This window comes from Schistocerca piceifrons, chromosome 2 (assembly GCF_021461385.2).
Source record: "Schistocerca piceifrons isolate TAMUIC-IGC-003096 chromosome 2, iqSchPice1.1, whole genome shotgun sequence".
Classification (NCBI taxonomy): Eukaryota; Metazoa; Arthropoda; class Insecta; order Orthoptera; family Acrididae; genus Schistocerca; species Schistocerca piceifrons.
Window position 1 is genome coordinate 1,101,690,285 of NC_060139.1, and position 15,707 is coordinate 1,101,705,991.

The following is a 15,707-nucleotide window of genomic DNA, read 5'->3' on the forward strand; positions in this document are numbered from 1 at the left end:
TGGCTAGTGAAGACTCAAATGTATATTTTCAATAACAGCATTAGACTTTTTTATTTTGGTACTTTTGTACAAAAGAGCATTACATGTAAAATTGGTGTATTATGGACATCATCAGCAGTTCAAGATTTTCACCATTTCTGTTGCCATATTTGCACTTGCAGAAACATTCATTATTTACAGTGATATCTATAGTTTTGCATAATAAAAACTGGGAAGCACACATAAGTGATGGTGCAAATGTTATTAATTCACAGCTCTTTTTCATTATCTGCAACATTACATTTTTCATATTTTTTTAATTTCTTTTTTTTTTTTTTTTTTTTTTTTAATTTTTTTTTTAGATGCGATGCTCTTATACCCAAATAGCTGCTGATTTAGGTAATATGATCAGGTACATAAGGAAGGGGGAACCACATAAAAGATATATAAAAAATTGTTCTTCATGTTTATTAAATATCGGTTATCAAACTGGTGCTGTTCAGTAGCTCTACCCTCCTTTTATGATAAAATAATTATCATTATATAAAACGTGAAAAAAGTTTTAAAAAAAGACAAAAATGAAATTTAAATGCTACATTAAAGACAGATGGTTACAACTGTTGCATCTATCCTTAATGTGATTTTATTCCTTCTTACTGTATAATCTTAAGACAAAACTAAAACAAAACAAAAAATACTTCAAACATGCCTGGAAATGGATGAGAACACCTGTACTGACCAACACTGAAACAAGGTCTAGCTTCAATAGTAGGCACTAAGCCTCAAGTGTTTTATAAACAAAAGTCTTCTCTCAGGAGTAAATTAAAGAGAACTATGCAGAGTAAGACATGAAAGAGACAAATTATTGCAATCTCTGAACAGAAAAAAATGGTAACATGCTTTTGCAGAAAACATTCTAGTCATAGTTTGCTTTGGACCAAATGTTCGACATCTTTGTACAGCAACTTGGGTACATACTGTGTCTTTTTCAACTGTACTGTTTCCTTGTCTCGTTAAGTTGATAATAAGAATGTCTTTGTTTCAAACCTTGAGATAGTGTCTACTTGTAAATGTCATCAACAACATCTGGCATTATGAATGTTTGAAGTTTTGTACAATTAAATTACAAAGCTGAATTAGGAGGTATGCTCTGTTACTCTTATATGTCCAAGCAGTAAAACACTGTTACTGGAGCAATTGCTTAGATGATTTGTTATTTTGTAGCACAAATGGCAACTTACATTTGATCATTGTACATATATTTAAATGAAAATAAATATGCACATTGTTAATCAGTCTTATTGTACGCTCAGCAAACCAGATATGCTTTTCTGCTATTGCTGTAGTGTTATTTTTACAATCCGTAATATAGCAATAAAATTTTATGTAATCTTGTTTCACTGTACTGGCACTGCCATAAGTTATGTATGGGCACAATTTAGAACTACATTATTGCTTCTCAAAACAGTGAGGTTTGACAAAAATGTTACTGCTGGTGAATAAGAATGAAATGGAAAGGGATTAAACAGCATACAGGATTTGTGCCAATAGGTATTCTGCAAGCAGCAGAATAGAAATGGTGGTAAAACTATGGTGAAATAACACAGAAGAACCTGTCAACAAAACAAAGATTAAAACTGACTAGAATGACATTAAAAGCAATAAACTCTGTTTTCTAATAAAATCAGTTGTACATTACATAAAGTAAGTGGGAAATGTTTTCAGTGCCATTTCTGGTGACTTTATTGTAAGCTCTCACTTGTGACAGAATTATTTATGGTTTATTAAAAATAAAACTTGAGCACATACATGTATACTGTAGGATAATTACACCACAGTTTGAACATTTACCAACACTGACATATATTTCAAGATCCTGTGTAATTTACACTGACTGTTTATAATTTGCATTGACTGTTATTGTTTCGCACACCGAAGAATAAACATTATGTTTCTGACTGCAGAAAATGTCTGCAAATGATATTATTTAAAGATAGCATTCACAATTCTGAGCTTCACATGTCCATACAATTTCCTTTTTTTCTTTCTTTTTGTCAACTGTTTAACAGAAACAGTATGAGCAAAGCAAATATATTTTTTGTAAATCCAAACGAGTTAGATATATCCGTAAGAAAGAAATTGGATTTATTTGGTTTATTTCAGACGGGGAATAGATTTGTACATCAAACTGCTAAGTCAATTTATTCTTGGCAAGGAGCTTATATGTCCTGTTATTTACAGGTTTTTAACTTCACATTTTAATCTGTAAATTAATGATATGGGCATGATCATTTAACTGTTTGCTTTAAAAGTCTCTAGTGACCTTTTGACAATGTTATCAGGCAAATATTTCTCCTCAGACCAACTACTGATGCAAGTGCTGTAATACAATGTCATAAATTCATAAAATGTGAGCTGGTTTGTATCTGAATTTTACAGAAACCGCCATTTTAAAAATCATTTTTAAGCACTGTCAAGTAATTTTGCAATCAACTGTTGCCCCTATAGCACAAAAACGGAAACATACTCAGAACAATGGCACAGAGGAAGCATATAGAAACTGAAGTCTAAGAGTAGCTAGACAAATGAGATTTCTTAACTGACATCGACAGCAAAAGTGTCTCTCGACGAAACATTTCAGTAACAAACCAAAACATTTAAACTGTCGTTCCGTATGTGCTAAATGTGACTCTGGACGTGTCGGTGTCCAAAGTGACATCTTCCGGAGAGGCGAGGTCCACCCTGACGGAGCCTGAGTCGTTTCTCCGCCTGGTGCTCCAGTCTGAGCTGCGCCAGCTGTAGGCTCCGGCAACCTCCCCAACAGAGCTCCTGGAGCCTCCAGTCGAATCTGTGCCGTCGCCATTCCCGCCGCGGAACCTGGCCACATTTGAAGCATCTTCCTCCGCTGTCGCTGCAGGATCACTGTGCGCTTCCTCGACCGCCCGTAAAATGTTCTGGCAGAGTTCGGAATCGAGGGGTACGGGGTCTTCACTGTCACGGTTGTGAATGGTGATAGCAATATGTACCGGGTGAGGAACCGGTAGAGGTATCGACAGTTTCTCTGCACTGAACGGTCGACATTTGCGCTTCCACGGCTGCCACAGAGTTGAAGAAGGGTCAGATGTGGACAGTGTGTGTCTCCTACGCCTGGCGTGATTTGCTTGTGTGTCTGTGGAAGAATCCCTGTGTAAAAAAAAAGAACAGCTTGTGACACAGTTTCTCATCCAGCAGTATTTTAGGCACTCCTTAAGGTAAATCTGTTGGAATAAAACAAGATATAATGCATATATTCCGGAAGCAGGACTAATTACCGTTAGTCTGAATACAGTTCTTTCTCTCCTGTTTTAATTTTGTGAGGTATTTATTATACCAAACTCTCACTATTTTATTAATATATCTCAATACAATTATCGATAATGAAAATTCACGGATTGAACAATATGTGAAATAAGGGAAAGGTAATCACTCACCTGTAGCAGTCTGATATGTGGCACAGAGACACACTACATAGAAAACTAGCTTTTAAGCTCTCTTTTTTTTTTCTTGTAGGAAGTGCACACATTACACACACAATCGCACAGAAACCAAATGTGTTCTACTGCAGCTACAGCGATAATGATGATTGATTTATCAGTTATTATTGAAACCATGGATGTGGGGAGGGGATATGGAAAGATTCATGGGCTGAGGCTGGGTTAGTGGAGTAGTATGATGCAGGAGTGGGAAAGACAGATGGCCCAATGGCTGCACAAGATGAAAGGACATCTGAGGGGATAGAACATGTAAGAGCTATGGAAACAGGGAGGAGGGAGATGGAACGGAAGTTGGTAGTTAATTAGAGAGAGAGAGAGAGAGAGAGAGAGAGGAGGGGGGGTGGTAGGGGGGAGAGATGGAGAGATAATGCCCAAATGGGGAGTGGAGAAAGAGTGATATGGGAAGACAGTACATGATCTGGATGGGAAACTGCCTTCTCCCACCACTCTTTCTACATTTCTCATGTGGGCATTATATATATCCCTCCCTGCAACTACCTTTCTCCCTCCATCTCAGTCTTCCATCTTTCCATATCTCTTAAATGCTCTACCCCCTCAGAAGTCTTTTTGTCCCATGCAGCCACGGAGTTGTCTGTCTCTCCCACTCCTGCCTTGCACCACACTGCTACCTCCTTCCTGCCTCGAGTGTCCTGTTTAACTGATAATCAGAAATCAATGTTGCTGCGTCTGCAATAGTAAGCATTTGGGTGCCTGTACAGTTTGTGATTGAATATGTGTACTGCTGCCCCACGAATAAATACATTTGTGGATTTGGGGAATTACCTTCTACGTAATAAAGTCAGTGACACACTTGCCTGTGTTTCTCTACACACTCTGGCACGAGTCATATCTCTCTCCCAAACCGTAATCTTTCGGTTGTTCTGACATATTACAACCCGTGAGCTCAAGGGCTGTTACAGTACTTTGTACTAGGGAAAGCACTGGAGCACAAAAGCCATCGAATGCAGTGTTCTGGTAAGTGTGTCTGTGTGCCACACATCGGTCTGCTATAGGTGCCTCTCCTTCACTTTAGATCCCAATACAATTCTTTTGTAACATTATGAGCTATTTTTCTCTACTGTTTCCATCCATATTTCACCTTATTTTCCTAAGAGGCTTGAAACGTACTCCTGTGGCTTGAGTTCTGCGAACAATAATCTCTTTCTAAGAAAATGTCTTCTTATAGATAAGACAAACTCATCCTTTCATCATAAGCTTACTATACTAAGTATCCTGTACCCGCTTTTATAATTGGTTTCACCATATTCAGTATATTATTCTACTGGATTTTAAGTGAAAAATAATCCAAGATGGCATCTGGCACTGATAAATGGTGTTTGTCAAGCTCCCATCCACCACATAACCTGTAATAAGTTGAGTAGTATTGATGCAGATTGTCTTCTTGTGGCAAATGCTTTTGGGACATGTGTGAACAGAAATCCATCAGCATGATAGTGACACTACCAAAATATTTTTAGATGAGTGTGGTTAAAACATTCAAATACACCCATTATTACAAAAAGGATAGCTGCTACCCACCATAGAGCCGAGATGCTGAATCGCAGATAGGCACAACAGAAAGACTGTCAGAAAATGAGCTTTCGGCCAACAAAGCCTTTGTCGAAAACAGGCAGAACACACACACACACACACACACACACACACACACACACACACACACACACACACAAGACCGGTATTTATATTCGCACACCCATGACCACAATCTCTGGCAACTGAAGCAAGACTCATTCTCATTTGTTTCATTTGAATACATCCATTAAGTTATAAAACTCCAAACTAATGTGTACTGTTCCATTTGCACAAACACTTACATCACTGAAGTACGTGGGAAATACAAGTGCAATCATGTTGCACTGGCTAAAATACCCTTAGCAGTTATTGTGGGAGGTAAAAGACAAAAGGAATGAGCCACCCAGCCCTTCTGGAATAACTTTGAAATCTTCTAACTAGTCAATTTTGCACATCAGGTGTAACATATAATGCTAAGTAAATTCACCTCACAGTTATCTAAAAATGAGGGGGGGAATTGGGATTTAGACCAGTTGCTTCCCTATCATCACAATACCACACACATTGCAGGAAACAGGAATCCTTCCACCACGATGGTGGGTCCTACCGTCAGAGGAAGAATCCATCTCTGACAGGACATTTCTGTACCCAAAGCTGTATTAGGATCACTTAATCTCTCACAAGTGGCCAGGAGGACGAACATCACGGCCAAACTGTTGGATTCCCAGAATGCAGCTCGTTGTTCCTCAACCCTTCCAATGAAGTGTGGCCTGAGCCACATAATTTCACTTTATGCCACAGCATTTTCTCGATTAGAATTCAGGTATGTACTGGCACCTAGCAAAATGACATCTCCCTCCCATTTCTCTTTCTCTTATTCTGTTGGTAGATAATATTCCACTGCATCATCAAAACTTGTTACCTCATGGATACATGCCACAATTATGTCTAATTTGCTACAATGCCCTCAAGTTGTATACACTTTGGCACAAAATGCAGATAAATCACTGGATAAGCAAATCTTGACAACACATTCAAGGGGAATACTGAGAGCAGCTGATGCAATCTCATCCCCCATCCTGCTCATACCTAACAGTAAAAATTACAATATATTTGTAATGCTCTGATAAAGTCTTTCTGGAGCCTTCCAAGATCCTTTGTCAACTGAGGTGGTGGATGACACCACTGTTCATATAATTCACTCCAAGTTTCACTAAGTCTTTCCCAGGGTGAATCCCAAATGTTCTCGTCACTCAGTCGCAGCCACAGTACGGAATAACAGTAGGCTGTACAAATAATGAACGGAGAGGTGTTACTGCGGAGGGATGTGGCGGCTCACGAGCCTCGACGTGTAGTCAGGGACGGCAGGTATGATATGCCTAGTTTGCGAGTCTAATACTGCTGTCGTGAATACTGTAGACAATTTTCAAATATCGTGGCCAGCATTTTTTGCCTGTATGCCAACCTAGTGTTTTGATGATGAACACCACAGTTAAATTTTGTGTATGACAGCTGCTCATTCTGCCCATACATAATGCATTCAGTCATGACAGGTTGCACAACTGGAGCAGACATGTTCAGTCTCCTTGTACCCCAGCAACTGAGTATATTCAGTGCTCTTAGGCGTTTATCTTTAAAGCTCCAACTGGAGCTACCATGTGTCTCATCACAAATAAGACTAATAAACACGAGTTAATTTCAAAAATTAAGAGTCTTCCTTATTTTGAGTATGGATAAGTTGAAAAAGGAATAGGAATGCTTAAAATGAGCAAGATTACATTTCTTTGATGAAAATTTAAAACCTGTGGTACGTGTGAATCACTTCATTTCACGCAATTATTCCACGACTGAAGGAGAAGAAGTAGCAGAATATACTGAAGTCATCCACAAATCCCTAACACTGGATGAAAGTAAATTGTGAACATACTACTACTGACTGCTGTAACAAATTGAAAACAGATCCTTGAGAGGGATCATTCTGTCGCTTTAATCTCTCTGATACAGTATGACAAGTCTGATACCTATAAATGTATCAGCTAGAGAAAGGATCAGATGAAGATGGACAGACATTCCTGAAAGCCTTCTTTGTGGAGTTCTCCATGGATACAAGTAATATTGGAGGTCCTCTTAAGATTGAAGAATATATTATGTGATATCTTCGTTGGAGACAATACTACAGTGTTCGTTCAGACAGGATGAATCTGTCAAAGGTAGAGAATTATTTCTTGAACTCAGACTGTCCGTGACTACGTATTTGTCTAGGTTCTAGGATCCTGGCCAAATCTCTATGATTATGTATTCTAAGGTTTTTCAATGCATTTTATGGACCTTCCCTGGTTTTGAGAGGAGGACCAACATTAACTCTAACAGTGAGGCAGGAATGAATCCAGTAGCCAGATTTGTTGAAAAACAACGTAGAGGATATCTTTCATGAGCTTTTTAGGTCCTGTAACATCCCTTAGTGGATTCAGAAATTAACTCCTATAGTCTACTGGGTCTCAAACAACTTTTTTAAGTGATTGTACTCTACTACTCTCTAAGTGATGTCTTCATATGCAGTTTGAAGGCCATTTCTGTTTCATTAGGGTAGCTATTGGTGATGCAACATTTACCAGAAATCCTCCTTATGGCTATCCATTCCTTTGTGAAGCTAGCAGAACAGTGTCTTTGTGAAGCTAGCAGAACAATGTATCGAGTCTCTCTCAACAGTTGTGCATGCCACTGCTCTCTTAACTCTAAAGTATTCACGTGCCTCTCAAAATGACTGTCATACCAAACAATGCACAGTTGCATATCCATTTCAAATTGTGGAGTGACAATGTCTGTTCTGAAATCGTGTCTCAAGTTGGCCTGGTGCCTTTCAGATGGATGCATCAGCACAGCCCATCACTGTGACACATTCAGTCCTGGTCACTATTCTAAAATCACTTGTTGACTGTACAGGCTCCAGTGGAAAGTCCACATTGGCAAATCCACAGTATAACGAAAGGATACCTCGCTACTCACCGTAAAGATGAACGTCGAGTTGCAGAGAGGTATGACAAAAGATTATTACGTATAAGCTTTAGCCGAAGCATTTTTCAGAAAATACACATACCTTCATACAAGCGAGCACACCTCTCACACATGACTGCTATCCCTGGCCATTCCAACCGGAATGCAAATGACACAAATTGAACAGGAGCAACAATCCAGAGTGGGCCAGGAAGGGAGAGGGATAGCAGGGTATGGGTGGGGGAAGAGAAGTAATACTTCTCGGCAGAGCGTGCAGTGACGAGAGGTGGCAGGACAGGGCTACCGGGCACAGCATCAGGTGGCTGTGAGGGAGGAGAGGGGGGAAAAGACGAGGGGGAAAGACCAGTGGGTGTGCTGCCAGAGAACAGCACACAGTCAGGGTGAGAGGAGGTGAATCGTGAGGAGGTGACAGCACAGAGGGGGCAGAAACAATTAGCTGGATGGTGCAGGGGAGTAGGTTACCCTTGTGTGAGTCCGGGACGATTTCAGGATCGGATAATGTGTAGTAAGGGCAATTCCCATCTGCACAGTTCAGAAAATCTGGTGTTGCAATGGAGGACACAGACATCCCAGTTTGTGAAGCAGCCATTGAAATCGAGCTTGTTGTGGACAGCTGCATACAGCAGTCATACCGACATAAACAGCTGAGCAATGATTGCAGCAGAGTTGGTGCATAACACAGCTGCTTTCATAGAGAGCCCATAGACTAATGGAGCAGGATAAACCTATGACAGTTCTGGGTGGGTGGATTGGGGTGATCTTTCAACTAGGCCTTCCAAAGGGATACCATTCTTGTGACAACTGGTTTGGACTGGACTGGCACAGGCACAGATTAGGATGCTGCAAAGGTCGAGTGGACGACAGCACAACACTTCAGGAGGAGTGGGAAGGATCTCGTGTAGGATGTCTCTAATTTTGGGGCACGATAATAGATAATCAAAGCTGTGACAAAGAATACAGTTCAGTTGTTCCAATCTGAACTGGTACTGGGTGACGAATGGGGCATTCCTAATAATAATAATAATAATAATAATATTTATTCAACATTGAATAATCAAATACAATCCCTAGAAATAATACAGTTTCAGGACACCATACAGATTATTCTTCTGAATACATCTGTTTATAAATGACAAACTAAAGATTTGTTTGTATTAATAAATTTTACATTTTGATGCATTTTACATTTGGTAGTATACAATCACAATATTACAAATATTGCTGTTATCAACATTATATTAGTTGTAGGTCACTTAAAACTATGAGCTTGACACACTTACGAAGCACTTTTCATATAGATATAGTACTCATCTAGGGAATAAAAAGAGTTTTCAATAAGAATTCTTTTTAGCTGATCTTTTAATTTGTTAGTCGGACCGTGCGGTTAAAGGCGCTGCAGTCTGGAACCGAAAGACCGCTACGGTCGCAGGTTCGAATCCTGCCTCGGGCATGGATGTTTGTGATGTCCTTAGGTTAGTTAGGTTTAACTAGTTCTAAGTTCTAGGGGACTAATGACCTCAGCAGTTGAGTCCCATAGTGCTCAGAGCCATTTGAACCATTTGTTAGTCGCAAGGGCTGTGAGGCTTTTTGGGAGGGCATTGGCTAGCTTCAGCCTAGCATGCAGTGAATTTTTTTCATATAAAGCTGTTCTGTGGCTATTTACATGGTATCTGAACTTGTGCCTTGTATCGTACTGGTGCAGGTCACAGTTGAAATTCGGATTTATTGTTTTCATGAGCAATATAACTTTCAATATGTATACACCTACAATGGTAAGCACACCTAATTTTGGGAACAGATTCCGACATGATTCTCTAGGTTTGGCACCACAAATAATTCTGATGACTTTTTTCTGTAGTATTAATAATGTGCTTAGGTTCGCTTGAGTTGTTGCACCCCATATTTCTACAGCACAGTTTAAATTCAATGAGAATATGGCATGATAAGCAGTTTTTAATACACACATATCCTTACAATATTTGCTAATCACATTTATAGCAAATATGTTCTTTGACAGCTTACAGGCTAAGGAATCGATACGCATGTCCCATTTGAGGCTGTCCTGGATTGTAATTCCCAATAATGTTGTCCATTTTTTCTTTTTTACAATGTCATTTCCTATGGATAATTTCATGCCAGATTCTGTTTGTTTCCTTGTGTTAAATTCCATCATTGCAGTCTTTGAAGCACTTACACTTAAATGGCTTTCATTAAAATACTTGACTATTTCATTAGTTACACTGTTGCACAGCACCTCCAGACTGTCATAGTCTTTGTGTTTACACACAATTGATGTATCATCTGCATACAATATTTTTTTTTTACAATTAGGAGAATAATACCATATATCATTAACATAAATCAAGAAAAGAAGGGGTCCCAAGACAGAACCTTCAGGCACTCGATATTTGATATCAGTAATTTTAGATTTGAAAGCCCCACTGTTTGTTTTGAGCAAGACAAATTGTTTTCTATTGCTCATATATAATTTTATTAGCTCATAGCCTGTTCCTCTAATACCCAGGTTCCACAGCTTGTCAAGTAATATGGTGATGTTGATACAATCAAAAGCTTTTTCTAGATCAAGGAACATTCCAGGTACATACTCCTTGTTCTCAATGGCAGTTATTATTTTGTCTATTAATTGTGCTGTGGCTACTGAAGTTGACTTGTTTTCCATAAAGCCATTCTGATTTTCAAATATTAAATTATGTTGACTCAGGAATGTCATTAGTCTGGTAAAATAACTTTCTCAATTACCTTAGAAAATGCAGGTAAGATTGAGATAGGGCGGTAGTTTTCAATTTTACATTTATCACCTTTCTTGTAAATCGGGGTTACTTGTGCTATCTTTAGACTATCTGAGAAACAACCTGATGCAATTACATCATTTACTGCTGTGGCCATGGCATCAGATATGTTGTCTATGCATCTTTTCAGTGTACTGATAGACAATCCACCATAGCCTGCTGATTTTGTATTTTTTAATGACCTTACTATGCTTCTGATTTCCTTGCTATTGGTTGGGTCCAAGTATATACTTTGTTTGATTGGAATGCCCTTATATCTATACTGAGGATTCTTAAAATGGTTATTGACAGATTTTCCAACAAAAGAAAAGTACTCATTAAAAACATCTGCAGTCTGACATTGACCTTTCATAATATGCTCTTTATAGTTTATAGTAAAATCACTAGTTGATCTGTCCTTACAATCCCTAAAGCTATTTATTACTTTCCAAACCGCTAAACGAGTGTTAGTAGAGTTTCTTAACATTGTGACTGCATATTTACTTTTAGTTTCTAGCAGCAGATCTTTATAATAATCATGGTAGTTCTTAAATTCTACCTTTAGTCTATTATTATTGTTATTATTTACCATTGCATATTGGAAAAGTCCAAGTTTCTCTCTTGCTGTTTTTACTTCATGATTTATCCAGTTATTTTTTTGTATTTTTTTGCAGTCATTTACTGTAAAGGTCATTTCTGAGCATGAAACAATGAAGCAATAATAAAAATATGATTCAAATTCACTGAAAGTAATGCTGTTTTTTTCACCCCATTGTAAGATTTTCAGCAAACTGTTGAGATCTTTAACATTGTCATCATTGGTGATTCTTTTTGTCACATATTATTTCTCTTTTCTATTGACATGAAGCTTTTCAGCTTCTATCAATACCTGTATTGCGTGGTGATCAGAAATGGCAAGCTTCAGAACTGATGCACTGCATGTAAAGTGGGACGTGTTAGTTACAATGTTGTCAATGCATGATTTTGTACTATTGACCTCTCTAGTGGGCTCGTTTATCAGAAATGTTAAGTTAAATTGAGTTAGTATTAGAATTAGTGTTTTAGATATAGAGCTATTGGACAGTAAGTCAATGTTTACATCTCCAGTTAGTATTATGTTAACCCAGCCATTTTTATTGCAGTATTTACTGTCAATGTCAATAAGCAGGTCATTAAGAACATCAAAGAAAATATCTAGGCTACCAGATGGAGGTCTGTATAGACCTATAATAATTAAGTTCTCTTTCCCCCACTTATAATTAATTGTTGCTAATTCTGTTACACTCTCAGTACTGAAAGCACTTACATCTATTACACTATAATTACTACCGCTGGGTGCAATGATAGATACCTCACCACCATGTTTCTCTTTTCTACTGAAGGCAGAGCAAAAGATCATGGAGAGTGACTTACATACACTAATTAGCTCATCTGTGTACCAGTGTTCATTTATAACTAAAACATCAGGGTTATTAATTGCTGCAATGGATCCAACTCATTGTGCTTATTCCTAAGACTTCGGAAGTTTTGCTGAATTAATTTGAATGTGAGTATGGATTGTCAAACACCTGATGGACGTGTCACCCTGCCGGTCTGATTGTTTTTAAGACTACAAGGGTTCTGCTGTGTGATGTTAGGGCAGAGTTTCTCCTGCTGGGCCATACAGGGAGATTTAGAGCTACCAGGCTGTCCAGCAGGGTTTACAAGTTTCCCTGGCTTGTCAGCAGTTGCTGTTTGTGTGGCAGGTCCTGTCTGAGTGGGTTGTGCCATTCCATAGCAATGCATCTATTTACACTGCTTTGTGTAATGTTTCGTCTGATTTCACTAATAATTAATTTACTCACAATCTTTTTACCTCTCTTATTCATTTTCATACCATGAGTTGTGTGCAGGTCTCTATCTAGGTTACTGACGTTTACCAAAGACATATTGCGAAATTTATGACATATTGTTTTAAGCCCATAAAGACACATTGCGAAATTTATTACATATTGTTTTAAGCCTATCATTTGTTTTATGCACTTCCAAGTTCACAATAGATTGGTCCATTAGATCATGTCTCTGAGGAATGTTAATGACAATTACTTTAGTGCCAGTCAACTTACAGAGTGTTACTTTCATGTGCCTGATAGTGTCATTTGCTTGATTTTTAGCCACATCATTTGTACCACCAATGATAATGACATAATCATTTGCTGAGAAAGATTCACTATCTTGCACACACAGCAGAAAGAGGTGCACCAGGTTGAATGTGAGCCACAGCTGTAAAGTCATCTTGGATACTTACGATGTTTTGAGCTATTTCGCAAACATGACTGTCTCCATATATAAGAATCCAGCCCTTCTTGTACTTCTGGTTCTCCTCGCTTCTTCTATTGCCATTTTGGAATAGTTTGTTGCATACATTTTCATGGATTACACAGTCATTTCTTTCACGGATTTCACTGTCGTTACATTGAACATTTTGTTTTTGTTCACTCACTATGTTAGCACTAATACACGAGTTTGGCTTGGCGTTTTTGGAAATTATCACTGGAAATTTTTTTACAGTTTGAACGGTTATTTTTAGTTTGCACGGATTTCAATGCTGCGACTTCCGCTATCGGTATTTCGTCAAGAATCTGATACCTATTTTTGAGTTATAATAGTTGGAAAGCATTCCTCGGTTTTTGATTTAGGCGTACTATCATTCAACAGGTGCTGCCAACCAATTTCGTTCACCTTTTTATTCAGTAATGTAACCTCAGCTTTTAAACACTGAATTTCACCTATTAAATCTTCAACTAATGCTAAGAATTTACACTTACAGTCACAACTTTTTGCGTTTGTAATTTTACCTGTGTTTATAAGGCAGCACTGAACAGAGTTCCAGCTTGTCATAAATTTGTTTTTTTTTTCCATTCATTGTTGAGTCAATTTCAGCACATCGAAAATGAAACAAATTGTTGCATTTGCTGCACGCTATTCCAATTTTCAACATTTTTTGCGCTTTCTACACTTTTTATTGACTAAAGAAGAATAGAATAGAATAGAATATTTCTATTCTATTCTTGCTTAGTTTGATAAAAAGTGTAGAAAGTGGAATCACGCGCAGCAAATGCAACAATTCGTTTCATTTTCGATGTGCTGAAATTGACTCAACAGCGAAAGAAAACAACGAATTTATGACAAGCTGGAAGTGTGTTCAGTGCTGCCTTACAAACTCAGGTAAAATTACAAACACAAAAAGTTGTGACTGTAAGTGCAAATTCTCGGGATTAGTTGAAGATTTAATAAGTGAAATTCAGTGTTTTTACATGAGCTAAGAACTGTTTCACTAGTACTTGCTGCCATCTCAATATCTGTATCCTCTGTAACTGTTTCTCGGTTGTGGGTGGAGGAATGGGGGTGTGCATGAATATTGCACAGGAAATCTCTTTGTGGACTGTATCTGTGGGTAGTGCCTGTTTCTGAAGGCCACCGTGAGACCTTCAGTATACTGGGTAAGGGAGCTCACATCACTCACTAACGCTGTCCCCGGGTGGCCGAGCTGTACGGGAGGGATTTTTTCTGTGGAAGGGATGGCAGCTGTCAAAATGCAGGTACTGTCAGGTGTGGCTTTATCGTGACAGAGGTACGGATAGCGCCATCTGTGAGGAGGAAGTCAATGTCGAGGAAGGTGGTGCACTGGGTTAGGGAGGAACCAGTGAAGTGGTTGGGAAAGAAAATGTTGAGGTTGTGAAGGAATGACAACAGGATGTCCTGACTCTGAGTCCAGATCATGAACGAGCCTGAACCAGCCCAGTGTTAGGGATTTGGGAGGCTAGGAATGTTTCCCCTACATAGCTCATAAATAGGTTGGCATAGGAGGAGGATGCCACGCTCCTGAATGTGCCATCGATTTGTTTGTGTACCTTCCCTTCAGAGGAGAAGCTGTTGTGTGTTAGGCTATAGTTAGTAAGGTGTATGTGGAATGAGGTACTGGATATGGGGTGCAAAGGACGTTAGAAGAGGTAGCGTTCGATAGCATTGAGACCACGAGCGTGAGGAATTTTGGTGTGTATGGAAATCGTGTCAACAGTGATAAGTAATAATCCAGGAGATAAAGGGCTGGGGATGGTGGAGAGTTTGTGAAGAAAGCGGTTTGTATCTTTGATGTTGGAGGGCAACAAGTTGGAGGTGTCTGTCACTGAGTGCCAAAATTCTTTCAGTGGTAGCACAATAACCAGATACAATGGGGCATACAGGGTTATTGGGTTTCTGGATTTTGGAGAGCATGTAGGGAAAACATTCTGAGAAGGGCCTAAGGCTTTAAGCAGAGATTAGTGTTTATGTTGGACTTCTGATATGGGATCACTCTGGCAGAATTTATAGATGGAGTAGTCAGGAAACCGGCAGAGACATTCTGTCAGGTAGTCACTATGATTCATATCATGTTTGCAAGGACATGCCCTATCCCCCAGATCTAGCAGCTAACTCCCTCCCCAATTCTCCCACCAAGAAACAGATACCACCTTGGACTGGAACAGTTGAACCAAAACTTTTGTCAGGGCTTTGATTATCTATCACCATCCCCCAAAATTAGGAACATCCTACCCAACATTCTTCCCACCTCTTCAAAATTTGTGTTCCATTGCCCACACAAACTCTTCAACATCCTAGTCCATCCCTATGCCACTTGTAATGGAACTGACAAATAGACTTCATTTTGTTACATTATAAACTAATTAAAGTTGTGTTAAAAAGCTTAATATGATATTAGGATAGGTGTTGTGATCAATAATCAATATTGAAATTCTCAATGGGATTTTGGCCACTCGAGTTCTGGCCGTGGTTGAGTGCAGTGTCCAGGATTAAGACATTTATATGTACACAGACT

General features: G+C 38.8%; 1 protein-coding gene across 1 annotated transcript in view; it reads right to left on the minus strand.

The window, feature by feature from the left end:
• Positions 1–430: 430 nt before the first annotated feature.
• LOC124777336 overlaps positions 431–15,707 on the minus strand; it is a 798,431-nt gene continuing 783,154 nt past the window's right edge. The window contains exon 24 of the mRNA XM_047252702.1: positions 431–3,162. Within this exon, the coding sequence (XP_047108658.1) occupies positions 2,637–3,162 (526 nt within the window). The 3' untranslated portion in view covers positions 431–2,636. The remainder of the gene's footprint in view (positions 3,163–15,707) is intronic.